The 27,887-nt window shown below is 42.7% G+C and overlaps 2 protein-coding genes across 3 annotated transcripts in view; one reads left to right on the forward strand and one right to left on the reverse strand.

Annotated features, from left to right (window-relative positions):
• The window catches only part of SHROOM2 (shroom family member 2), a 133,105-nt gene extending 130,616 nt beyond the window's left edge, over window positions 1-2,489 (reverse strand). Inside the window, exon 1 of the mRNA XM_030475620.1 lies at window positions 1,804-2,489. Within this exon, the coding sequence (XP_030331480.1) occupies window positions 1,804-2,022 (219 nt within the window). The 5' untranslated portion in view covers window positions 2,023-2,489. The remainder of the gene's footprint in view (window positions 1-1,803) is intronic.
• GPR143 (G protein-coupled receptor 143) lies at window positions 2,367-27,599 on the forward strand. Of its 2 annotated transcripts, XM_030475634.1 has the most exons (9): window positions 2,367-2,559; window positions 14,186-14,574; window positions 16,279-16,388; window positions 19,327-19,421; window positions 20,871-20,963; window positions 21,436-21,545; window positions 22,873-22,981; window positions 25,484-25,601; window positions 26,940-27,599. In XM_030475634.1, exons 2-9 carry the CDS (start codon window positions 14,331-14,333, stop codon window positions 27,237-27,239), a joined length of 1,179 nt encoding a protein of 392 aa, XP_030331494.1. In that variant the 5' UTR covers window positions 2,367-2,559; window positions 14,186-14,330; the 3' UTR covers window positions 27,240-27,599. The 2 variants fall into 2 exon arrangements, with proteins under 2 accessions (XP_030331494.1, XP_030331493.1); XM_030475633.1 differs by lacking the exon at window positions 2,367-2,559 and having other exon boundaries at window positions 3,206-14,574.
• Window positions 27,600-27,887: the final 288 nt, after the last annotated feature.

Raw genomic sequence — 27,887 nt, forward strand, 5'->3', positions numbered from 1 at the left:
CACCAAGGTGAGTGGGTCAAATCAAAAGGAAGGTTTTGCAGCTGAAGAATTGTAGTCCTGGAGACACAGGGGACATGAGCTCCAGCCCCTGGTTTCAAAACTACTTCTGTACACTTGCATCCAACAACAGCAAATGAAAACACACTCCAAAATTTAGACCCAAGGACCCAGGTTGTCAGCACCCAGGTTTCTCTTCCACACAGCAGCATGGTTTCAGGAGGTATCAAGACTGTGGTTCCACTTAACTATTCCTTTGCAACAAACCTGATTTACAAGGTTCCCATCCCCAGACACTTCTCTCCATGTACCACAGGCATGTTCTCATGCCTCATACTTCAGCTTGTTACTTAATACCTAGGTAACATTATGAATAAGTATCACTGATCAGTCTTTAGATGTAGCACTCATTTGCCATTTCCAAAAAGGTGGAATTATTTGATCTGGCATTTGATAGCTAGTATATGCATAGTATGTAGCTCCTTTCTCCTTTCCTCAAATGCTCCCACAGGTTTGATACTCTGTAATTCAGGGTGCTGGTAAGAAGCCAACAGACAGGCAGTCATTTTTCAGTATGTGCATCATCTGCCACTGACCGCTGTTTCCTGAAAAGTAGGCAAGAGATCTAGGAAAAAGGTGGTTTCAAAAGTCCTAACTTGGGAAGTCCATAATGCAGTTGTTTCAAGGGTGGGAGAAGGGTGAAGGGAACCAACTAGACAACTCACAATGAAGACAACTGAAAAATAAGATTTGAGTAATTTCTGCCGTGGATTGAACAGGACTTGTTGACCTCTGACACTCTCTGTGCACTTCTAAAATGGGAACGGGCAGAATCCACAGGACTTGTAGACAAAGCATATATCTTTCCTAAAGATCTTGAGCAAAATGTGCTTTGCCAATGTGGATTTTTTTTTTCCCAACTACATATGGATCTATTTTAAAGTGTTTTCACTGTGCAACAAGACAGCTGTCTTAACAGCAAAACCCAGCAATTACTGGTTCTTAAGTTAAAACGCACCCAGATGAAAAACATTTTCTAGAAAACGTGATGTATGTGTTTAACTCGTGTCTGATACACTGAGATTAAAGCTGTGAGTATGCAAGGACATAAAAAAAAGGCAATGAGAAAAAAACACAAGGCAACCAAAAAGTGCCTGGGTACCCAGGAGCCTCCCCCTCCCCCGTCTTCGGAGCATGGATCCGGCCACTATCCACAAGACCTTTTGTTCACAGAAGGAGGAAGATACAAAAGGTTATCCTAATTATTTTGAGTTTGCAAGTGCAGCGGCAGCGGAGAAAACTCGGCCTCAGAGCCGGGAGTTCTAACCTCCATGCCCCAGTGCGCCAGGGGCACTGTGGGGAGGGAAGGGCCCAGCACCGGGTTACGGGCTGCTCTGGCAGCAGCGGGGTCCCCTACAGCGCCCACAAGGACTGCACTAGGTTTTTAGCGGGGAACAAGAGCGACCAGAGGCAGCAGGTCGGGGCCGGGAGGCTGACTGTGCCCAACAACCTGTTGGCCTCAGACCCGCTCGGATGCGCCCCGGGCTGGGCGGCGGGTGCCGCAGCACCCACGGGTCCCGGCTCCCCGGGCGCTAACGGCCGCCTTGGTCCCTCGGAGCGCCGCCGTGAGGAAGCCGGCCCGGCCGCACCTGCGCTGGGGCCGGCGGCACCGCCGCAGCCGCCCCGCCCCGCGGTGCGCCCCGGGCTGCGGGCAGGCGGCGTGGCCGGGCCCGCTGCCACCGCGGGGCTGTCACCGCCAAAATGGAGCCGGCCGGACTCACCACCCCGCCCCCCGGCGCCTCTCACCTTGGTGATGATGAGGGGTTCCCCGTGCTCCCGTCCGCCCTTCAGAGTGAAGCCCCAGGGAGCCCCGCCGCTCAGCTGCACCTCCACCAGCTTGTAGCCCTCCGCTGCCCGCTGCTCCACCATCACCACCACCGGCCCCGGCTCCACCAGCACGGCGCCGAGCCGCGGGTCGCCGCCAGCCAGCCGCTCCCGTCCGCTCCGCAGCCCCACGTCCTCCATGCAGCACCCGCGCCGCCAGCGGCGCCCGTCGCGGCCGGGGCTCGCCCGCCTCTGCCGGCCACTTCCCGCTGAGCGCCAGGCGGCGGCAGTCCGCGGAGACACCTAACCGCCCCGCCGCGCCGTCCAGCCCAGCCCCATCGGCGGCCAGAGGGCCGCTCCCGCTCCCGCCCCCCCCCCCTCCTCCTTCTCCGCAGCCCGCGGTATTGTTTCACGCCGAGGCCAGAACCCGGCGGCGGCAGTGGCGAGGGGGCGGCTCCAACTTGTGGCAACTTGGCGGCGGGGCAAGCGCCGCCGAGCAACGCGGGACGCCGGGCGGAGCGCAGCGGGGCGAGGCGCCCCCGCCTCCCTCCTTCTTTCTCTCTCGTCCCGAAGAGTGCGAAACCCGCTCTCCACCGCGGACTGCCCCAGCGGGGGAGACCTTGGCCCCTCCCCAAAAGCGGGCAGCCCCGCAGCGCGATCCCCCCGGGCGACGAGTTGGAGGAGGGGGAGAGGAGCGCAGCAGCGGGCCGGCCGCCAGACAAAGACGGCGGCGAGAAGGTCCGTGAGCCCCGAGTCGCGCCGGGGCCGTGCCGCCCTGCCCCGCCACACGCAGGGGGGGACCGCGCTTCTCCTTCACCCCCCGTCCCCAAACAAAAGCGGCAAGCAGGTGGAGCACGGCCACACCGCCCCGGCCCTACGCATGGGGGTAGAGAGGGGCAGCCGGCCGCTGCGGCCTGCCTCCAGCCAGCGACGCCCCGCCCTCGCGGTGCCAGGCGGCGGGGGACCGCGCCGCGCCGGCCGGGGAGTGGAGCAGAGAGGAGGGGCGGCCCTTCCCGCCCCGCCGCGGTGCGCGGGGAAGGCGGCCAGGAGGGGGAGGGTTCAGCAGCGCTGGGGGCGCCGGGGCGGGAGGGAGCCGGGCAGCGCGGCGGGAGGGCAGGTCAGGGGGCAGCCGCGGCGGGAGCCGGGGGAGGTGCTTCCTCCCGGCCGCTGCCCCCGCCCCGTGCTGTCTCCACCACTTGTGGGGCGGGAGGGGCCGTGCCCGGCCAGCCCGCCTCGCTGTCCCTGCGAGACCCTCTAGCGGCAGGTGGGGGCGAGGCGGGCCGGGCTGAGGTGAGGCTCGGCCCCGGCCCCGGCCCCGGCCCCGGTCCCGGTCCCGGTCCCGGTCCTGGTCCCGAGTCCGGCTCCGGGAGGGCTGCTCCCGCCTTCCGCGGTGCCCTAGGGTGGCTGACAGTTCACAAATCAGACTTCTTTATTTTGAATGACACCTTTCTGTTGCCTTTCCTCCTTTAATGTTACCAGTGGAAAGCTAATAGGCTGCTATGTAAAGTTCTTCATGCATGTAAGCTTGACAAGCCAAAGCAAGACAGGAATTTTCTTTTGTCAGATTGGACAAATTTCTCTTCACATCTTTTATATCCTCCCCCTCTGTGGGATTTGAAGCTTGTTCAGAACCCAGCTGGAGACTTGTGCTCTTCTTAAAATATTGCGATAATTTTATTACTTGAATTTCTGCAGCTTCTGCCAGTCTTCATAAGGTTTCAGGTAGTCATAAAGAACAAAGGATTTAGTAAATGTATTCTAAAATACTACTTTTAACTTCTGTGATAAGAAAACCAGTGGTGACTGTATTTGTCTAACAAAAGCCTCAATGACAAAATCGCTTGCATCTTGTTACACTTGTCAAATGTTGTCTGAGTATACAGAAGTTAGCAATGGAAGGTAGAAATGCAAGATACATCAGGGTGCCATAAATGCATCAAAGGAAGTAACAGACTTTTTCACATGAAGGACAGAGAATGTCACAGGTATGACCAATGTGGTGTAAGAGGGATTCCTTTCTGTAGTAACATGTGCCATTAACATTATCAAAGATACTTTGCAGTGGTACACGAAAGTTACCCAAATGCCTCCTCCTGCTATGCAAAAGGAGCTATGGGACTTTATCAAGAGATGGCTCTCACAAACCCAGTTTGCGAGTCCCTGCTCTGTAGCAACATAAGCTTTCCGCAGCAAACCAGGCTCCTTCTACAGTATTTCACCTGCTTCCCTACCTTGGTACTTGAAGCTTAATTAACAATTTCAAGCGAAATTCTGTTCTACAGAATTGACTCAGCCTTCATTCTTTCTGTTGCACAAGTCACATACCTGTTCTCTACTTAGTCACTGAGATTGCCAAAACTCTGAATAAATTCGTCTATGGCAGGATTTTCTTCAAACAATATCAGGCATGGTTTGCTCTTAAGGTACAACCTGTTTTGCCTTTGTGACTAGACACCACTTATCTTTTCCTTAAGAAATTGAATTGTGCAGGATACCTGCAGGATGACTCTAGAACAGGATGTTTTACCCTCAGTCTTGAAAGCATTCATTGTGCTGGACCTTACAATGCCAGCAGGGTTTTTTCCCCCTCCAGCAGCTGAGAAATTTGAAAGTAGAGTCTTCTGACTCATAGTCAGAGAGTAAAGAACTGAGGTGAGTTAAGCCTTTACAACCTCCCACTGTTTGTTACCACTCCTTTCCTGGAGCTAACCACCAAACATCATAGTTTGGTGAAAAGACAAAATGCCTCTGCCTCAGCCATTTGAAATTAAAAATTCATGCCCTGGGGCATGCATAGCTCATTTACAATTAGAGCTAAGATGCTGGTCTATAAAGTGGAGCAGCTGATCCATGGCACATGTTCTGCTCTGTTAGCTCAGTTACAGGGGTTGCAACCTCCAGCAAAGATGCAGAGCAGACTCGTACATATCCTCAGTGACATTGGCCAAAATAACCTAGCTATTTGACAATTATACCAATGCGGCTGCTTCTATGTAATCAGCTGCCATAGTTGCTGAAGAAATACTATGTTAGTCACCAGTGGGTGGAAGAAATGTTGATAGATAAAAATGTATGTACAGTGTGTTCTCTACACAGTGAAGATGAAAAGATTCAAAAAACCCTTTTCTGAAGGCTAGAGTTTTGTGAGAATACTATGAATCCAGTGAGAATACTGACAGAACTCAGAGGAAAAATGGATTACAGGATAGGAGTTATGTACTTGCATATCTCCAGAGAGCTCTCTACAGACTTCAATTCCACTGGTACAGCAATCTGTAATATTACTGTTGAAATCTGTAGGGCATGTCAAGGTGACGTTCCCTGGCAGGATCAGAGCCTGGGGGCATGATGCTTCCTGTAGTTGAAGTAACTCTGCTTCATCAACAGGCTACTTTTGATCAGGCAGCGTGCAGTAAACACTAATCACGAGGTTTCCTTTGTTGGTTTGGTCACTAATTTTTACCCATAAGCTGTCAACCTGTTCATTGCTGCTTTTCTAAGACAGCTCTGTGCTCTCAATCTATTATTTACTTTTTTTTTACATAAAGGGCAACCCCCTCCTTCCTTGCCTATCCCTTCTGCATAGTATATAGCCATCAAGTGCAGCTCTCCAGTCATGCAATTCATCCCACCACGTTTCAGCAGTACCTATTAGGTCATAGCTTTCCACCTGCACCATGGCTTCTGCTCCTCCCTCTTTGAAACTCTAGTGTCTGAAAATAACCATCACAAAGACCAAAACGATTGAAATAATGGTAAGAAGTTCCTTAGTGGATGGATTTTTTGATCAAGTAACTCAAGATTTGGCAAGCTGCTGACAGTTTATTGTGGAGTCTGAAAGTCCTGAGAACCTGGAGAAACAGGTTGGGTAGCAGCCCAGGAGGCAGATGTCCTCGCATAGCTGGGAATCAGGAGGGTTTCCTTTGGAAACCTGCCATGTTTCTACTGATGGATTCAGCATAATCATGCTCTTCCACAAAACACTTTGATTTCAACAAATTATCCATTTTCTCAGAATGAAAAGTACCATGTTGAAAAACTCCAGCAGGATGTCTCCTCTATGATTTAAGCACTTTTAAAACCTTTTCCAAGTGTGTCTTGTTTCTCCTGTATTGCAAATAAAGCTTCATCGGCAAATAATTAGTGCTGAAAAAACCCTCAGAAGTTCTCAACCTTTCAGATAAATACTCAAATATATGTTGAATTCTTCAGTTCTTTAGGACCAAAAAAATCTTATGTGTTCACTATCTAGGACTTTTATAGAGCTGAAATTTGTGAAAGAATAGTGTTTCATATTATACTGTGGCGTTTCTATCCCCATGAAGTTTTTGATTCAAACTTTGTTCAATTCTTACTTATCCTCACAACATCACCTATGCTTTGTACCTCAGAGCACTTTGCTGAGGGTAAGAGCATGCACTGCAGAACAAACTGTGGCTATGAATGACCAAGAAAAAAGACCAAGATTTGCTAGCAATAACATTCTTGGCTCAGATCTTGAGACCTATTAGACCGATAGCCAGAGAAGAAGAAGATGAGTCCAACACAGATTCTTGTAATCCATAGCCTGCTTTAGAGTTTATAATTTTCATGATTTTGCATGATAACAAGATAGATTGAAAGTCAAAGAAAAGGGCAACAGCAACTCCTCATGTGGTTGCAGAGTCAGAAGACAACACTGAGGAGGTGAATACGTAACCAGCTTTCCCTGGGGTTGGGGTTTTCAGCTGGTAGTCAAGTTCAGGCAGAAGTTAAGTCATGCCTTGGGCCATAGTCCCTCTGGTGTCTGTATACTTGTTCCTTTTCCAGTTCCTGCATTAGGGCCCTTTGTCAAATCGTATTACAATATCTCAGACTATCACTTTTCAAATAAACCAAAAAGCAGAGTGAGAGCACACAGGTTGAAGCACTGGTGCATAACAGCCTGTACTGTTTCATTGTCAGCAGGCTAACGCCTGGACACAGTTTGGGAAATAGTGTAAGACACTGGCTGTTAGTACGAGGTAGTATGGATGAAACTACCCTTTTTTATTTGGGGAAGAGAATTCAGCTGTGTATGCATATATATATGTACACACACTATGTAGCTATATTTGGTCATATGTTTCTGTGTGGCAACTTCATTAACCTGAGATTTTTGGTTTTGCTTCATGAATTTCTGTCATTTCAGTGAAGCATCACTTATTTATTCTTGCTGCTGCATTTCTGGTTATGGTACATTAGAGATTGTTTCTCATTGTCCCTTTTCTTTGGTAACACACGCTATGTGGTAACATTCTCTATGCAAACTGTGCTGTGCCACTTGCCCTGATGTGCCAAAACCCAGGTACTGGCCCATTTTAATTTCATGAAGGACATAGCCTTGGAGGCTTACAAGAAGTTTTTGACGCATTTAAACTCTGATATCACTGCATGTTATGTCTAAATTCTGTACTTGATGAAGATGATTACTGGAGCAGGAGTGATCAGGGAAAATGCCAAAGGGAGGGTTTCAAATGCTTTTTTTGCAGAGAATGCTGTGAAGGCTTCTAAAAGGGTAGATAGACAGCAAGAGGCCAGAGTATGCATGAAGAGGCCAGAGTATGCATGAGAACAGACAAAAGACTTGTAATCTGGTATTTTTCACTTGGACTTTGTCTTCATTTTCTAGCTAACCCCAAACAAACCTTCCTTTTTCTGCCTATCAGCAATGTATAAATAAATCTCTCAGTGCATTCTATAAATAAACACAATTCCTTCATTACAAATGACCTTTCTACTCTCAGCTTGGTTACACAGAACATGAACCGCGTCCAGGTGAAGGTCATAGGCTGTAGCATCTTGTGAGAGTCCATCTAAGCATGTGTGCAGCATGAAGTAAATGTTGGTTGGGTTATTTTTGCAGTGCTAAGGCAGTTTGCCCTAAAGTATCAGGTATACACAAGAGGCTATGGTCCAGCAGTGCCAGACTACATGATTTGGTGATTTTAGGGCTGATACAAGGCTTGTTTGAGCATGCCCAGGAGTCCAGAGGGCAGAAGTTCTTTCTGTCCATGCCACCTCTCCATAGACTGCTGTGCCCCTTTATACTAAGAGGTATAGGTGTGGTCTCCTCTTGAGAGACCAAGGCAGAACAGTTTGCAGTTTGTGGGATGTTTGAGGGAATCCTATCATCTTACAGTGACAAAAAGTGCCAACACCCAGATTAGCTTTTCCTGGCTTCTGTTGGACTTAAAAAGGATACCACTGTCAGAGGTACTGCTTTGTTAGCCTGAATTTTGTGTAAAGCGTACTCATGTCAGTGGGACATCATAGTGAGTAACATCCTGAGGAAACAGATGCCTGGGGAGGGAAGAGGAGGGGGTATTGCTTATCTTCTGTGATAACATAGATCCTGTTACAAATCCAAAGTTTAATTTATTTTAATTTATTTTCAAAGTCTGAATTTTGGAGTATTAAGGGTACACAGAGGATTTCATTTGGAACACTGCATTTTCTGAAGCTGTTTCAGGACCAACGAATTTCTTGAAGTCATGTTCCCAGGAAGGTGGCTAATGGGAGTAGCTGAAGTAGCCAAGCTGTAATATAAATGTATAGTGTAGTGGTATTGCTCACCTGAAGGTATATCCAGTAAACTTCTTTGGATACTTAGGTGTTAGTCTCATTACTTTGTCCACCCTGGACAATGGAGTCGTGATCTTCAGTCCTGAAGAACAGAAGAGTCAAAAGAGTGCACCTTAAGTGCTTCCTGCACTATAACGTCTCTGCTGTTATTACTGCCTCTCCGCTTGATTCCCTAAGCCAGCTAAGCCATGCTTTTGGGCTTTTTGCTCATTTCAGAAACTACCAGACAACAATTCACGGAGCAGACAGTTGCAGATTTCCTTCACCCAGCCCAGTGATGCTGCAGGGTTGACTGCTGGCCATGTGGCCACTGGAATGGAAAGAAACACAGTGATGCTCATGGGACTTCAAAGGGGAGCACTGGCTGGTCCCTGTGGGCTGGACCTGGACTGCACGCTTTGTCAGAATTCCCTTCAGTACTTGGTTACAGTGTTCAAACAAGACCATCTAACTGGCCATGGTACGCTGACATTCTTAGCAATTTAATTAAGAGCCTTGGAGAGTTCTTGCACTGTAAGAGATGTGAAATTAGTGCTGTAATGTATTTTGATTTGGTTACATAGACTGGCTTGGGAATAGAGGTTTTATGAGATCATTTTCTACTGCTAATGGGCTTTGAAAATATAATTTCTGGGTGGTGGGAGATATAATCTAACAAGATCCCACAGTCTAACAGTCATAACAAGGATATAAGAGTATCCCACCTAATTTCTCCTGAGAGAACCAACTAACGTAACCTCTAAAAGAGAATGCGGAAGTAGCGGGGCCTATGATACTTTTGGAAGATACTGAGGACGGGGTAGGCATTCAACATCTTGTAGGCTACTCTCTACATGCTTACAAACATTAAGATCCAATTTTCAGTATCACTGTGTGTGGAGAAGATAATGTTCTGTCACAGTCTTTTTCATCAATCAGTTCCTATGCAAACTGTGTCTCATGTAGTCTGTGTAGGTGTGGGACAAGGTCTCTTTATTACATGTATGCTGAAAGGGAGGTATCTTTTTGTTAGTGATTAGTGATTAATGGTGGAATTAGTGATTAATGGTGGAATTTGTCCAGAAATGTGGCCACAAAATCTGTCCTAATGCGGGTTCAAAGACTGTAATATTCTTAGCATTGGCATAGAGAATTGGGGATTTTTTTCTTCCAATCCCTAAGCAAAAATTCTTTTCTCTAGTTTACAGATGCATTTTTTCACTCAGTCACTTTGTACTTCATCCATATAAACCACATTTCCTAATTTAAATGCGTAATAGGCACAGTTTCAATAACTAATTTATGTATGTTTCTTCACTAAAGTTAGGTAGGATAACCTTTCCCCACAGAAGGTATATAAGTCAGTAAAATACATGTAACACAATTTCATCAAATACACAGAATTACTGAGATGTACAAATGCACACTCATTTTATGTACTTATGTTTTCATTCTTAAAGAAAAGAACTCAAGCATTATAGTTTTTATGCAAAGGAGACACATTAATTCTCATCCTTTAAAATTAATGTTCAGCATCCTTAAATGTAAATGAATAATTTACAACTCTGTAATTATATTCAAATCTCTGAGGGAAGGGAAGCGATACCTCTGGTTTTCTTCCAGTTTTTAATGGAGTCTATAGCTGTTGTGGCAGATGTTACACTTTGAGTATCAGTATTGTTCCAATATCCCTGCCTAAATTTGCAGAAAACTTGAAATCAAAATAATGGGGTGTGAATTTCCCCATTCATTTCAGTTATGCGTTAAGTGTTAATGCCAGTTTAAAATTAGCTTTAAAAATTAGAACTGATAATTATGGGAGGACACATAATTTCTTCCAAAGTAAATCTAATTGTAGAAGGTCTGTGTGGATAAAATGAAGAACCATGCTAAGCATACAGAAGATTTGTATGTTAAGGCCTTTAAGAACATATTGTAGGATCTGTTGGGTAGATCATAACTGGTTTATTGCATCCATTTAGCTTGAAGACAGACTTAACTTTCATCAGTTTGGGATATGTTACGTCAGGTAATGTGTAAAAGACCATGAGATCACGAATCATTGACAAAATGTAGTTTTTTATGTTTGTAAGGTATCTAAGATCTTCATCAGGAGCTGTAAATTCAGGCAGGGATGCACTGAACTGTACACAAAACCAAAATTAAATTCTCCTCTGTCTCTATGCCCATAAATTCCCTTCTTCTATTTAAACCACTGCTGTAGTCCCAGATTTAATTAAAACAGTGATTAAAGTATCTGTAACTGCATACTCAAGCATAAGCTGTAGCACACTCCTTAACAGTGGAAATGCATGCCTGTCATATTTTTGTAAACCTGTTGCTTTCCCTTAGAAGCAGGCAAGCCCATGGACTGGACTGAAACGTTATGTCCCAGGTCCAAGGAGAGCATGAGCAGGTATTTCTAAAAGCTGTGTGTATGGAGTACATGCTTGTTCTTATTGCAAGGAGCACAGTATTTTCCTCTGTTGCCAACGTACGAAACCAGGACTGGAATTTTCAGTGTTGTGCAATGTTGTACTTATGCTGTGAGCTTGATTGATAGGTATTTGCAATGCCAGGGTTTTTTCTTTTTTTTTTCTTAATGTTGCTTGTATGTGTGCTAATGGTTGTCTGCAAGCTACAACATTTGCTTAACCGAGGTCCTGCCTTGGTGCAGAAATGAGACATTCTGTGTTTCTGGCTCTGTTTTGTACCACTGGACAGCAGTGAGAACTGTGTCAGTAATTTCAGAGGCAAGGGAATTAGGACTTGTAGAACAATGTAAGTTTTATTGAATACTGAATAACAAGGCAAAATAACTCTTCTCTTACTTTCATTAGTTTTCTGTTTTCTTTGCCTTTGTCCCCAGCTTTTATCCTCTTATTTTCATAATCATGAGAAGCCAAATTAATCTCGGGTATAAGACTGCCAAACCAGCTTTGAATTTGTTTGACTGTTCTGACTCTTTATGCTTCTAGCCCAGCAACAAGGGCCAGAGACTAGCTAGATCTTATCAGCTGAGGTGTTGGGTGGCTCATTAGTTTGACAGATTCATCTCCCATTCAGCATCAGATGCCCACATGTAAAGACACATCTACTTGTATCATGGCAGGAATCCATTCACTCATGACTCATTTTATTTCCTTTTTGTATTAGGTATGCCACAGGTCATATGCTTTGCTTCCGATAAAAATCAGTTATTCCATCTGTAAGTAACTGCATAATTAAATCCTGAGACAGTAGGAGGGAAGGGACCCAGAAGAAGAACACTCTTCCACTCAGAGAAGTAAAGCGATAAAAATAGGTGGCAAAACAGCTGGCAAAACTGTGGAGAGAAAAAGAAAAATCTCCAGAGTGTAAGACTGCAAATTGAGGAATGAAAGTAGTTTCAAAGTGTCTGAGAGAAGTTAAAATAATGAAATGGTAAATCCAGAGGGGAAAACTAGAAGATCAGAGCCAGGATCAATGAAAACAAATGATAAGGAGAAAAAGCAAAACAGACAAAACATTCCCATCTGTCAGCCAGAACAAACAATCAGGGTAACAACTTGACATGCTTTTCTGATTTTTGAAGGAAGGAAGGAAAATGGCAGCAAAAATAGCGAGGAGGACAGTTTAAAAACGTGATAGTGGAGGTGAAAGGCTTCTATTCAACAGTTTCTGAAATAATCTGTTTGCAGTTCTAGTTGTAAACCGGGCATATAAATTGGCTTTCAAATGAGAGCAAACATAATTTATTTTAATTTATATATATTTGCATTGGATATGTGGTGTATGATGGCTTTATTTTAGATAATATTCTGTCTTTGTAGTATTGTTTTAATTGCTCTTTAGTAGCCAAGTAGATTGAAATGCAGTATCTTGACAGAGAGGTGGCAACTCTGTGCACTGCTGCTCTAGTGGAGGTGGAGTAAAATCTGACGAGTCCCAACCTTGTACAGACAACAGAGCCTTGTACTGACAACAGAGCCTTGTACTGACAACAGAGGTAGTACAGTACTCTCCTTTACCTCAAAAAGAGTTTGTATTTCTGGAGCAGGCCAATCTGGTTTGTAACCTTGCTGTCCCCAGTATAGTTTTGTATACATGGCAGTAACAAAACATAGGATTGCAACATCCAAGTCACTCTCCTGTCCTCATCCATGAAGCAGGAAAATCTCTTTACACTGAAAAGCAGCAGAAACATCCAGCAAAAACATTCAGCTTCAAACTCAGCTGCCTGGACTTCAGAATCTTCGATGATGCCTATGCCTAAGTTCCCATTATAGTGACTGGAGCCTATGCAGCTCACCACGTGCATTTAATTTAGGAAGAGCTGAACAGCTCTCTAGACTTAAGTCTAGACTAATCTTATCTGCTAAAGATCTTGATTGACTATAGTGGGAGCACAGACACCTTGCTGATGTACAGACACCTGTGTGTAGGAGTCTGAATCTGCAAGCTAACATCCTGCTCTTCAGGTGAGGAACCCCAGGCAGAGCACTGGGGAGTCCCCCAGGAGCAGGCTGGGTGGACGCACAGCGTGCCTGGCAGCCTGGGCTCCAGCTGCCACCCAAGCCCTGACACTGCTGTCCCGCACCAGGAGGCTGCACGGCCCCCACCAGCCGCCAGCAGGCTGGTGAGCTTGGTGCGTTTGTTCTTGTGCTGGGATCAAGTATAAGGTATGTTGTGTAGTGAAAAACGCAGCAAGTACCATTTTACTCAGGACTGGTGGATATTTTCTCTACTAAGGGCAAACATACTGGCTGAAGACTCTGTGTTTTATAACCCCTGCATGCAAAACATCCCACTGTCATTCACCAGACCTTCACAATTCTGCTAAATTGTTCTGGGCCATTGGGAGAAAAAAAAAAAAAAAGAAAAAGTTGGGTCATTTGTTCGTATAAGGACAAATTATAAAATCCATGCCTGTTATTTAACATTCAGTTCACTCTAGTTCTGCTGGCAGTGCTCCCTCCTGTATTTCCTGACCATGTCACTACAAACAAGCTTTTTGGAGGGGTGATGGCTGATACAGGCAGTTTGAAATGCAGCTGAGAGGGGGAGTTCCTTTTTGTATTTATGATTGTATTTGCTGCTGTATCTAATAGGACCTCTGACTTAAAAGATGTTGTTTAGCTTATAAAGTAAAATCAAATATTACAGGTCCTGTTTTCATATTAAACCCTTACCAAATTTAAAAAAAGAAAAATATTCTTGAGAAATCAAACATTCTGGTATTTTCCATGTCAAGCTGATCCAATGCAGACAGCACAGACCAAAGAGAAGAATTTTTGTGCTTGTGGTTTAAATAGGATGAGGTTGATATCGTCTTCTTCAATGTAATCTCTTTCTACAGTGATAGGATATCGTGTTTCTAATTTTAATTAAAAAGATGGGTGGGTTGGATCACTAAAACTGAGATATGGGTTTAGGATGTGAATGTATAGCCCTGCTCCTCCCTATAAAGGCTGGGACTGCTTGTGTCTGGACTCATCTTTTCAATTAATTTGCAGTAATTAAAGGGTGCTGTGTGGGATGGGGCTAAAGAGAAACACAATTAAAATGTAATGCTTCTCCTTTGGTATCTGCATCCTTATTTATTTTAAACTATCTTCAATGCTCTGAAGAGTTTAAGTTCCTGTATCACATACTGTGCAAGCAGAAATATGTGAGTGAACTGCTGCCAATGGCTCTGAGCAAGCATGGGGCATGATTCAGATTACACTGTGTTTTCTTGTTTGGATCTGATCTCCTTGCTAGCTGAGGCTGAGAAAGGCAGCTCTAGGGGATTTACTTCTAGCAGCAGCAGCAGCACATGATCCATCAATCGCGTGATTCTCACCACCAAGGACTAATGGGGAGGGTGAAGAAAAAGTGAATGCTGCCTTGGGGAAGCAACATCATTTTCTTCTGCTCGTGGGGCCCTTCCACCAGCTGGACGCTTCATGGCTTCTCCCAGGTTAGAAACCTACTGCTGCCCGAACCAGGATGCGGCCACACAGCTAGTGATGAACTTCCAGCCTGAAGTCTTCTGCGGAGTTTGCATTGGCAGCGCCTCCATCAGTCTGCTACTGACCGTCCTGCAGCTCCTGCCGAAGAAGGGACAGAGCTCGCGGAAGATGCCCAAAGCCTCCTCCTCTTCCACCATCCTTCTCCTTATCTCCATTTGTGACATCCTTGGTAGCTTAGGTAAGTGCCAGCTTGATGTCTCTCACCCTTTCTGTAGCAGGCTCTTGTTGCTCTGAGGTACCACAGCCAAATGAAGCGGGTGAGTGAACAACAGAGATTTCTGAGGGAAACATGCTGCATGTATTCACAGGAAGATTTGGGCCAAGTGAGATCAGTAAGTGATGGGCCTCTGGGGAGAAAGGTCTTGTTTGGTAGTTATATTTTAGAAGTAAAAGCTCTTGACAAATCTACACCAAAATATCTGCTTTAAAACATATTAAAATTCAGAACAGTGGCTGGTTCTCAGAGTAAGGCATAAAAGTAGAGGCAAGGCAGCACATTTAAAACTAAAGCTGACATTAAACACTTAGCCAATCTGTAGGACGACATTTGAAAAACACTTCTTATATGTCTTCAAATCCTCTCAGACCAAGTTTGCCATCTTGTTTGCATGGCAGCCACTCCTCTGGGCACATCACAGAGACAGCAAACGAGTTTGAATTGCAGCTGTCCACAGATCATGCTGGACACAGGCTTTTGAAGTGCAAGCAGAGCTCCCTTATCAAGGACAACCTGCTGCCAGGCCCCTGGCTGATAGGCTGGAGGAATAAAACAACAGAGAACAAAACAAAATTAATTAGTCAAAATGAAACTAATGTGTCTAAATCTGTCCCATCAGTGTATGGCATTTACTGCCATAGGTATAAATTAGGTATAAATTACCATGACACATGCTATGAAAAGGCAAGATGAGTTTGTTTCTGCAATAACATTTTTTTCCACTTACGTTAGATAACAGAAGTAGTGCTGTTTTGTAAGTCTCTTGCTGCCTGGGAAGAGAGTGTAATTTCAGCTCTTTTCCCCTTTTATACCTAGCAAGGTTCTCTCATGGTACATAGTAAGTACCAATATTAAAACAAATCATACAGGGGGAAATAAAAAAAGACAGATATGGGAAAAACATGTGCATTCACCTGGAAAAGGTCCTTTCAGTTAGATGAGGACAGCAACAGATAAAGTTATTTTTCTCCCTTTCTCTTTCACTGGCAAACTCAAACTATTTATCCATCATTGTCTTTGAATTAAACTCATTTTGGTGGGTCGGAAACCATTCTCTCTGGGTGGGAAACCTGGTGGCTTTGTTCTGCTGTATGTTGGTGTTTCAATGCCTATTTCAAGCAAATACAGAAAATCTCACTAACAAACTGTAAGTTCATTTAAAAAAAAAAGTGTATTGTTCCCACGTAATACCAAAGCCCTCTTTATTCAGTCCTGTGACAGAGAGGAAAAAAGCTGCTTGTAAAAGTGAAGACAGTGAAAAGTGGTAAATAACTCTTTTCTGCAATGAGGACTTATAGAAAAATGAACATTAGTGTATGACTATATGCTGGTAAAATTGTAAATAGTTAGCTTCTGCTTTATGTCAATCAGTTAAATGCCACCCAATTTATTTTAGGGAAGTGTGTGACAGCATCTGTAAGTAAGTGGGATTTTAATCTACATAACATTTCAAGTCCCGTCAGCTTCAGACTCTTGGGGCTACTTTCCCTGAGTGATTACACCAGTGTTTAAATAGTGCAGTTGTTCTGCTGTGCCCCTCTGCAGCCATAGCCTTCCTGTGGACACATAAAATCTGGGCTGTGATGTGAAATACGTGGCAGGGGAGAAGCATGTGACTGAAATCACGCCAGCACATCCAAAGCATTAATACATTTTTTTCTTCAGGTATGATCTTCAGATCAAGCGTATGGCTAGGCTTCCCAGGCTTCATAGCTAACATTTCTGTGGTGAACGGGACCAGCATGTGGCCTTCTGTTTTCTGCGTGGGGAGTGCGGTAGGTAAAGAGATCTCTCCCCTTCCTCCTGTTCCCGGTTGACAGTTCCTCCATGTGGGAAGTCTGAAAGGCAAACCACTGCGTCTGAAAGGAAATTTGGCTGTGACTCAGAGCCTGGGTATGATGGTTTCGGCCTCTGCCACACCCCTGCAAGTGTGGTCATGCCTCCTTCCGAAAGCCTGGATCAGGGCGGACAGGATGCTAGATGCCACACAGTGCACATGAGGACGCAGGGCAGCATCAGTTACACCAGTCCCAAGCTTTTTGTAGTACTCACTTGTCACAGGAATAGTAGGATAGTGAAGGACACGCCTGTACCAAAGTCAGGGCTGTGGAGGCATAGGGGTATGGGCATTCCCAGATGGGCTCTGAAGCCACTGGTTTGGTTTGTGCTGGCACAGCATCACCAATGTGCTGGCAACTCCGTAGCATGAAGGTATCTATCTGCCCACCTTCTCCAGCAGAAATTATAGCCTGCATGGTGGCAGCAGGGATCAACTGAAACCAGCAACTCGGGTTGCTCAAATTAGCTTTTGCAGCATGAGTGCCTGTTTTAGACACAGAAGGACTGCAGGATAAATACAGCCAAAGATGCAAAGCTGCTGGCAGAAGGTCTGTCCCTGCCGTGTAGCATTACAGTTCAGATTGCTACTAATATGTTCATTGACCACATCTGGCCAAGTCTAATTAAGTATCTTCTGGACTAAAATGCAAAAATAAAAAAATGTAAATCTGCAAAAGTGCAGATTAAAACTCAGTTTCAAATATTACAGTCACAGTGCAGTCAGAGACATACAATTTGAGTTTACTGTGCACGAAAAAGGCCATGTTATACCCAAACATGGAGAATGACAATTAAAACAGGTTATCACTTTACCTAAATCCGACAGAACATAGGATGCCCAATGAATTCATGCATGAGCAGTAACGGTATTAGCTTTGCAATTCAAAGTTTACAATGTAGAAGATGGTATGCTTCATGTAAACAAAATTATTCAGCTCCAGTAGTTTTAGAATAAAACAGTATGTGCCAAATTGAATTGACTGTACCTTATATGCCTATATAATGACAACTTTAGACATGACAGTGTTGTTCCATAGAATTAAATACCAGTTGTATGTATCTGTCAATTCTCAGTTCCATCATACATGTTTAAGTTTTGCTTATTAGATAGAAACGGAATTTTTTTTCTTAGAGGAAGAGAAAACCAACATCATCAATATCTCGTAGCAAGAATATCCTATTGAAAACCCATGTTTCCCTATGTCTTAAATGTCAATTTGTGGGCCTTAACACAAAAAATAGTATTTTTAAACAGTGACAAAGATACTGCATGCAGACTGAGTGATTGTCATTTGGATCTCAGGTTAGATGGTGAGCAGCACAGCAGTCTGCCACAGTTTTTATTTCCCCTTTTCTTGGGCTCCAGCAAAGTACTGTAATTTGAGTCATTTGCTAAATTTAGATTTAATTATATTGGAATGAAAATAACCCTCCTTCCACTCGCTTCCCCATACTTATTCTCATCTGAGTTAGTAAAATGTTTCTGTTTCTATTTTATTTTCCTTTTAGTACTATTTTACTTTTAGTACTATTATTTCATTTAAGCACAAGCCAATACAAACTCCAAATAGTGAGGTCTTTAGGCATCTCCTTTGAATAACATCATCTGGTTTGCAGAGGGGTACTGTAGCAAAATGTGTCATTTTGCTAAAAAGTGAGATAGCGTGTGAAGATTTTGGGGGTTTCAGTACATCCGATTTGTATTATTTTTTGAGACAGTCTTGTCTATATTGGATTTTATGGGTGGAAAGACCCCACAGTTTATTTTTGTGTGTGTGTGTATAGTAAATTGTGCATTTTTCAACTGCAGCAAATATGTGCAGGTAAAGTTACATGCTGAGTGCTATGGGTAAAGGGCATCAGAAAGAAACAGGAATTTTATTTTCTGACTTCTGTGCACTAGGAAAATGTCATGGTGTTTGAATTAAATACTGACTAATTTGTGCTGCAAATGTCTAGAGGTAGGGTCTACACCCATGGTGAAAGCAAATATTCCCCAGCTTGATCTGTCTTTTGGAGGAAAGAATGATAGATCTCTATTCTCTGAGGTTTGGCTCAGTAACAAGTATGTTGGTTTCCAGCTGTAAAATAATGCTACTATGGAGCCATGCTAAAGGATATCCAGATAAGAACTGAAAGAGGGCTTGGAGGGAAGGTAATCTGAATATTAAACCAGTTTCAGACTATTACAAAGAGCCAGCTCTTATGGGAAGAAATTTGGCATTGATAAACAGTGGCAAAGCAAGGTCACTTATATAGGCTCATGGGAAAAATGCTTAGGGTCAGCTCATGAACGCTGTGGAATTTAACTTGACTCGAACCTCTACCCTTTGGATTTTTATTGAAGAAATCAGTCAGGGAGTTCAGTATGGATAATATTTCCAAAGGCGAGTGATATTTTTGCTAATGACCTTTTTTTTCTTAAAAACCATTCCCTGAATTGGTATCTTTTACATGAGGAATATGCCCATCACATGCAAAACTCACAATATGCATGCCCACTGTGGTGATATTTTCATGCCTCAGTTATTGAGAAACTACTAAAATTTTAACCTAAAATGAAAACTTTCTCACTATAAATTTCTTTGGGCTTCACTCACAACAGTGAGGGTTAGGATGGAGAGGTAAATAACAGGTCTTCTAAACAACAGGAAAAGCTGTGAAAGCAAATGCTTTGCAATTAACCTATGACTTGACCCATTCGCGACAGCAATGCTGTTCCTGTGATTTTGGGTAAGATTTCATACTTCATCATTTCAGCTGGAAAATACACATCTAACAAACAAATCACCAGGCTAAAAGTTTGAGTCCCTCCCCTATCCCCAGTGGTCCTTGAGAAGCAGCTGTGACATTCAGCGCTTTTTTCCTCTGCAGATGTGGATCCAGCTATTGTATAGTGCTGGCTTCTGGTGGTTGTTTTGCTATGCCGTTGATTCTTACTTGGTGGTAAGAAGATCAGCAGGACTGAGGTACCAGCATTAAAGCTCTGAATTTGTTGTTTTCCTTCCAGCAGTGTATATCCATGTTTGTCTGCAGCTATCGAAGTGTGTAAGTGAAGCTTGTACAAATATCTGATGTTCATATGGTTACCAGGTAATGATACGGATGAGTGGTGTGCTAAATGCTGAAATTGCCAAGGCAATGCTCAGATATTGATTTGTTTATGTCTAACTGGAATTTAAATGTAACTGAATTCATTTAACCTTTGGAAAAATAGAGAGCAGGTTGAGCTCTATAAACTTTATTGCAGCAAGATAACTATTTCTGTCCCTGCTCTGTACTTAAAATTGATTCTTGCAGAAAAAAGGAAAAGAAGTGTTATCCTGAAAATAAAAAAGTGTGTGTTTAGGGAGGTGTTGAATTTGATACAGTTCATTCCTCAGATTTTCTATTTTATCTGCTTCTCAATATTGTCATTGTTATGCTTCTGGTCACATTTGTAAAGTTTTAAAGAAGAATTTTACACATTTAATATATGTTTTTCTGCAATGCTTGTAACAGAAGAACCTAAACCCCTTGGAAAGTACCATGCTGGACAGAAAATACGAGGTGTTTCTAGGTTGGCTGTTAGAAGGGCAAAATGACCTTCAGTTGCTACTGCTAAACATGGAATTATGTGACTCTGTTCCGAGATAGTACTGAGCAATCGGGTATTGGAGACATGGTTTTTCTGGCAGATGTTATCAAAATGGGGATTTTTGGATTAACTTCAGCCTGTGGAGAATAAACCTGATTTTGTGAAGTCACATAGTTCTAGTCTGAAACAGCTGGGACATACCTCCTTCCCCCATACCTGTTAACCAAAAAACTCATGTATACGTGGGCTTGATTGTGTTCAAAGCCTGATCGGATGCGGCTTTGAGCAACCTGGTCTACTGGAAGCAGAACCTGCCTGTGGCAGGGGGGTTGGAACTACATGCTCTTTAAGGACCCTTCCAACCCAAAACACTATGTGATTCTGTGATCAGAGTAAACAAAGAAAGACTTTCTAACACACAGATCTGAATCTCCCTAAGATGGGAGCAATACCTAACTTTGAAAGTTAAACATAATTCTCTGCAGATTACAGAAGGGTGGTTTATTTGACTGTTTAACTCCACTCTTAAGTTTTAATCCCCTACTTTACTCTCTGCAGGAGAAACAAAGGATGCAGGGGTTCCTTCTGGAGATTTGGGGATAAGGGTTGGAGAACGTGGGACTTCTGTGTGCAAGCCTGAACAACCACTTTGGCTTATCCTGTTTCTGAAGGGACATCGAGCCCCACCTGCTTTTCTCAGTTTAATGTACTTCTAGTGTTGTTCTGCACCCTTTCATAGCTGTAAAGCTCTGTTTCAGCGAGGGTCCTATTTTTATGTTGCAATGTAGAAAGCGTAAGGTTTGGTATCTTTAATTATGCTTGTCCTGTTTGTTGCCTGCAGTACAATTGTGCTGTACCACATGATGACATGGGGCCTCGCCGTGATGCTCTGCGTGGAGGGAATTGCACTGCTTTACTACCCTTCTCTCTCCAGGTAAGCAGGGCTCTGGGAACAGACTGCAAGATCATAGCACTCTCTGGTCATCTGAATGTCTTTTGGTCAGCTTGTCCAAATGTTGGGCTTTTTTAGTCTTTGAGAAGTGTTCCACTGAGCCAGTGAGTATTCTAGAAATACCTGCCTGGGTTTTAGGGTAATGCCAGGCAATACAGGCACTTGGGCATGCTACAGGGCTGTGATACTGCTTCTGCTGTGAACCACTCTTCTCCCAGTTCTGGTTTTAGCTTTGCATTTGTTCCTTTAAATTTGAGAAAAATGCATAGGTAGTCCATGTTAAAAATCAGCTTTGTGTTGCATGTGAACTGGTGGTGAAGGTCTGTGAATTGAAAGCTTATCATCTGTTTGCTTCATTCCTTTTATTTTTTTAAGTTAAATGTGACATAGAATAACCAGAACTGTCAGCTGTGGGGAAAAAAATATGCATAAGCTGTTAATAATTTCTTCTCAGCTGTGAAAATGGCTTGGAGCATGCAATCCCACACTACATCACAACCTACGCCCCGCTCCTGCTGGTGCTGGTGGTCAACCCAATCCTATTCAGGAGGACAGTATCAGCAGGTATGTTCCTAATGGCCAGCATCAATCACAATGTGTTACTTAGCAATGTAACAGTACTGTAAAAAGTCATGCCTGTGTATTCAGTGATGTGGGATAGCTCCTCATTAAATCATAAAGATACAGCGAAGGGTGGGAGGGAGTTGCCTATTGAAATGAAGATTCCATCTTGATGGGAAATTTGCCCTAGAGACACTCTGATGACGTACTTAAGCTATGCTGTTAAAAACCTTTACTGCAGATTGTCAAAGGTGTTTCTATGTTACTAAATTACTCTTGATTTAAAGTATTTGAAGCAGTGTATAGTGGATGCTTAGCTCTACTTAGTATTGGTACCAATCTGGATTTTGGAACATAATTTGTTCTGGTTTAAAGATAACGTTGGTGAGATCTGTTAGTTGGTTTAACTTCTTAGCAGCCCTGCAGCTAAAAAAAAAACCAAAAAAAAGATCAGAATTTTATCACTCCTGATTCTGAGATGATGAAACGCATGGGAATTGTCCACAACTAAGATGGAATCTTGAAGTTCCCATTTCATTTATTATCCAGTGCTTTGAAGAAATGAGACTGAAAAGATCCACAGATTCAGTGCATTCTTTACATGTAATATGACCAGTGTTAGATGTTTGTGGTACCTGAATTCATACTTATCTATGCATTGAATACATAAAAACAGCAACAGAAGACCTTGTGTTCTCAGTTCAGTCTTCATCCCATCCATCCTGTGTCCCTCAGTAATACTAATTTTCAAAGAAACAGTTGTTCCTTTAAAAAGTTGTTCCTATAAAAAATTGCTCTTTTATGGGAAAATACACACTGAATATTTGTGTTTGTGCGTATGTATATTCCTCGTGATATCTGGACAGCATGTGGCATGTCTATTTTGTTGACATTACTCCTTTAAGTTTTAGAGGTGTAGCCAATGCTATATCAATTACTTAATGAAATGTAATGTGTATAATAGGATAGAATGTATTTTATTTTAGTCTAAACATCACATAATAAATATATCACACATTATATAGAAGTTGTAAGCACTACCTTCTGTTATAAAACAAAAGTATGCTGACCATACTGTTTTCTGTTTTCAGTGGGATTGAGAAAAGAAAAACCATCTAGTCACCTAGTGGGATATCACTCATTTTAGGAATCCATAATGGATGTACTTTTGAGATTCCTTGATGATGGTCCTTCCAGCTTCTGAGCTGCTGCTGGAGACAAATCCATCCATTCCTTTGTTCCCTCTTAACAGATGTCTATCTTCTGGATCCTTGTGCCTATAGCTAACAAGATACATGTATATTAATGAACATGATTGTATACTTTCCAGTTGCCTCCTTACTGAAAGGGAGACAAGGGATTTACACAGAGAATGAAAGACGTCTGGGGACAGAGATTCAGATCCGCTTCTTCAAAATTATGCTGGTATTCGTTATTTGGTAAGAGGTGCATTACTTTGTTTTAAACTGCCTTTTTCCCAGCTGGAGTGGGTCAGGGATAAGAATAGAGTCTGATGGGTTGCTTCATTTGTCGGGTTTTTTTGTGCTTGGAAGGGAAGGTGTCTCAGGAAGAAGTAGTTCTAAACTAGTTCACAAAGTAGCTGAATCATTCATGTAGCATCAGAAGGCTGTGAGGAAATGATAAAAACGTTTAACCAACAGGAAGATAATAACCCCAAGGAACAATAGCCAAAAAAAAAAAGGTTGGGCATAGGCTAAAGCTGTCTGGAACAGCAGCTACCCAGCATTGTGGGCTGATAGACAGCTTTCTGTACTCAAGATTTCTCAGAGCTTCTGGTCACCAAACACATCACTGAAAACCTACAGTAAATAAGCTTGTAAGACTGGGTTCATGGCCCTGACTATGATTATATAATGCTGTCACCTCTGTGGTCTGCAGATCCTAAGTGTGTGAAAAAAGAACGGATATTGACTGGAAAAGTAGGGTTATATGCAGAAATCTTCATATGATTGTGTTTGAAATTTCTGATGATTTAATGTTTTTTGGGTTTTGTTTGGGTTTTTTTTTTTTTAATATTCTGTCTTCCTCCATGAAAATAGTACTTTGGGGTAGGACAGGAAAAAAATAGTGAGGAGAGGAGGTCAGGGAACAAGGGAATTTGGGAAGGAGGGAGGGTGCAGCTTCATTCCCATATCCCCACTCCTTTGCTTCAACAGCACCATCCAGTGTGAAAGATTCTGTAGTAGTGACTGGAACTGGAGGTTCTAGATGCACACAGCAAAACTGTGACAATGTTTTTTACCACAATCTCACAGCAGTAGATGCACCAGAAGGAGTGGTGGTCTACTCTACAAGGGTTTGTGCAATGATCTAGGAAAAAGCAGTCACGGCTGTGAAGTGTTTACTACCTACGTGGGTATCACAAGCAACAGGGGGAGGAAGGAAATGGTCCTGGAGTAGTAAAATGACTTGGCCAAACTGAACAGTCTCCACAACTACTTATCTTTTTTTATACACAGGGACATTAATGCATGTTACATTGCTTTAAAAGGATGAACAGGGAGAAAGACTGCATTTTAACTTCTTCTGGCTGCTGTATACTGGAGAGCTCTGGAGAGAAATGATTGTTTTTTCTTGGGAAATAACAGAGTCCGCTTGGCTTGGGAGAGAGGTTCCTAGTGCAAAGTGTGGGGTAGCCAGCAGGGGCAGGGGACAGCAGCAAAGGGTCCTGCAGCATGGCTTCCTGGAAATTACTGCAATAACAAGGAGCACAGATTTAGCCAGGCTTTCAGGGCTGTGGAATGAAAGTGCCCAGAGGCACCACAGAAGTGTGTTGCAACCTAAGGAATGGTGGCCAGCTTGCAGGTGTGGGAGCAAACATGAAACAAAAGATCAGTTCCCCAAGGACACAGTGGGGACATTTGTTTATTTCCATTATGTCTCATTCTGGGTTTTCCTATTAAAAAAAAATAATCACAGTTCTAGTTTTGGATTTTGTTCTCCTAATAAAACATAAGCTTTAGAGTGTAAAAGCTCTCTCTACTCTTACTGTAGGTTAAGACTGAGGCAGTCCCATGCCAGAAGCTTAGGGAAGATTCCTTTCCATCCCAGAAGTCAAATATGAGATGAGTTTGTCAAAGAAAGCAGGTTGGGGCAAAAGAGGCTACAAGACATGCCTGCAGATTTAGGAGGGGAGAACAGAAGGTCTTACACTGTGATAAAAACATAGTTGCAGGAAGGACATGTATAAACCCCTTCAGAAAGTATAACATGGATGCTGATGGTTTAATTTCTGAAACTGCAGTAGAACTATAAAGAAATACTGGTTTAGAAGTCATAAGAAATTACAGCCATTTGCTATAACCTTTATTTAACGTAGAATATCTTCAGTTTCCTTCACAGGATGAGGCTTGATTATGCTCATCCTTCTTGGAATAGAAATTACCAAAATGTGATGGTATTTTCAAGGGTTTTAAAGTCAACTTTTGTTTTGCTTCATAGTTTTTTTACAGACATTTTTAAAGTCTGCTGTAATTTAACCCTGAAATTCTAACTCCAGCTAGAGTTTCTGCAGCTTTTTACAACAAGTATGCATATATTTGGTTTCCTTATCTTTGAGCACTACCCTTTTAAGACACAAGCAAAAGAAGTCAGCATGCATGATGTTCCCGTTATGGATCACAGTTGTTCATCATCTCAATTTTATCCCGCAATTTACTGTTCTGCAGCAAGCTCGAATGATCAGGCTCAATTATTATTTTTGTTGTTGTTGTTATATTGATTTCTTTGTCTGTGCCTGGACTAGTAGGTAAGTGGGCTTTGATCATGATCTCAGAGACCAACTAGTCCCTTCAGACTGAGTCTTAACATTAAAAAAACCTCCCTTTCCTTATTAGTGACCCTAATTTGAAGTTAAAGCGTATTTTGCATATACAAACATATCTATATAACTGTCTTGTTCTTTTTTACTCCTGCAATAGCTGGTCATCCAATATCATCAATGAGAGCCTTTTGTTCTATCTCGAAATGCAGCCAGATATCAATGAAACACCCCTGAAAAACATCAGAAGTGCTGCACTGATCACGTGGATTATTATGGTAGGTCAGCTGTGACATCGCTTAGTTTTAGAAATTGCTTTTTTAAGACTGGTGGAACAGCACCAGCCTAGTGGACGATTCATGATTTTGGAGGATATAAATACCCTGAAAATCAAGGAAGAAAGGCAGAAAGTAAGAGAGAGGAAGGAGCAGTCACTGTGAGCACTTTTCACATATAAACTTTGCCAGAAATGTACCGTACCAAAGGCCAACTTTTTCTCCCATTTACTGGAGGATGCATTTTCTCTGTGAGGGATTGCTACCCATTTTAAGACACATTACAATGATTTCTATTCTAACCTTGCTAACCTCTGCCATAATGCCAGCTATAAAATTTTTGCTCACAATTCCTTAAGGTTCTTCAGTAAAATAGTCATTTTCTGGTAATTGTCTGTTTGTAACTAGAGTTTTTGTTATCATAAAGAATAATTGCATCTTTTATCATGATGTTTGGATAATTTTTTGTGACAAATGCATAAACAATATTGAAAGCGGTGCACCAAAAAATAGCTGTAAGATCCTGGCCTCTTACTGTACCCTACCCTCTCTTCTCCTAATGGAAATTTTAATGAGGGATTTTTCAGAGGTCATATTGCAGGTTCCTTTTCCAAGACAGTTTATTCTGGGGCTGCTGAATACCTGTAAGGCCTGAGCATGCTTTGTGTAGTTAAGCCCCTGAACAGTTTTGTGCTAAAGGGTTAAGCAGTGCAACTGATTTGATCCAACCTCCTCCTCTGACAAGGAGTGAACACATTAATGTGACAGGGTCCTTGCTCTTGCTCACCTGGAGAGCAAGAGGTCAGGTCTGTGAACTGAGCTATTTTTTAAATTGGCTGTAAAAATAATTTGCTCTTTTCTCGTGAGAAAAATTGTAACAGCTCAAGCCATTTACTTGCCAAGCATCCCATGGCACTGGGAACAGACACAATTCGTTTGGAAATCGCTTGGGATTTTCTGTCAGTGTCTCTCCCTGTTTTTCTGTCCCACTTTGATGGACATTTTCACTGGCTCAGGAATCTGCAGCAATTCCAGACAGATCAATTCCTGCTATTTTAAAAAACTTGAGTGAGTATGCCAGTGTCTACTTTCATGTATTTGACTTGGCTTCTAGTGAAAAATATAATATTTGCTTTTGTGAATAAAAAAAGTCTAGAGCTTGTAGGGAAAGTTAAAAACACACCAGGGGATTGACCAGCTGAAATTAATGTTAGAAATCCATTTGGTGCTTATTGTTCACTGGGGTGGCCTCAGCATATCGGAACAACAGGTCATGGTATTTTGCTAGAGTTGAAAATAGAGCCTTGCAGGTGTAACTCCTGTTGAACTTCTCTTTCCTAGGGGGTTCTTAACCCAATGCAAGGGTTCCTCTTCACATTAGCATTCTATGGCTGGACTGGATGGAGGGTGGACCTAAAATGGCAAAAAAGAGAAATACCCTGGGAATCAATGTCCTCATCCACTGTGGGTGAAAATACCTATCCTTCACCAGTGAACTACCAGAACAACATCCATGATTCAAAGAAGACAGCAGCAACTGACAGCCAGCAGACCGATCAGGCTATAAGCATGATGTCTGAAGGTAACACTAGCAGTGATGACAGATTAACTAGGAGCTCTCCCATCTACCAGGGCTGGTAGTTTGTAGGCACAGAGCTGGATCCGACTTCTGATGTTCCCATGTCATCATGTGAAACTGTTGCACTCTCTGGAATTAGGTTTGTGCCCAATAGCTTGATGTCATTTCCTGTAACTTGTGTGTGTGTGAGAGAGAGGGAGCGTGTGAGGCAGAGATATTATGATTTGGCTTCATTTGCCTTACAGGATATGTGTTAACAGGTATAAAGGCCTAATCCTTTTTCAACAGGAGTGTATCTCTGCAAAGATCTATGTTACTTATGATTGATTTTCATCCATTTTGTTTTAATCTCTCTTGTAACCTTCATATGGTAGAAGTCTTTTGTTTAAATAAATGAACTGTTAGTATGCTGAGTTTTTAAATGTCTTGCCTTGCTTGCTCTGCTTAGCATAAAATTCCTCATCCAAAATTACTCTCTGGGATTTCTGAGAAAACATTTCCAGCCTTGACACCCTGGTAAAACATTAGTGACAGCAAACTTTGACATAAGCACGAATATTTCCTGTTTGTGCAGACTATCACTCACATAGTCTTCTTTTAGCTTGTGTATATGAAGTTTTGTTTTGATTTTGTCTAGGGAGCTGACAGCTTAAAAAAGATAAAAAATAAAGTCAAGCCCAGCCTAGACTCCATAAACACACCAGAATAAT

This window comes from Strigops habroptila, chromosome 2 (assembly GCF_004027225.2).
Source record: "Strigops habroptila isolate Jane chromosome 2, bStrHab1.2.pri, whole genome shotgun sequence".
Taxonomy (NCBI): Eukaryota; Metazoa; Chordata; class Aves; order Psittaciformes; family Psittacidae; genus Strigops; species Strigops habroptila.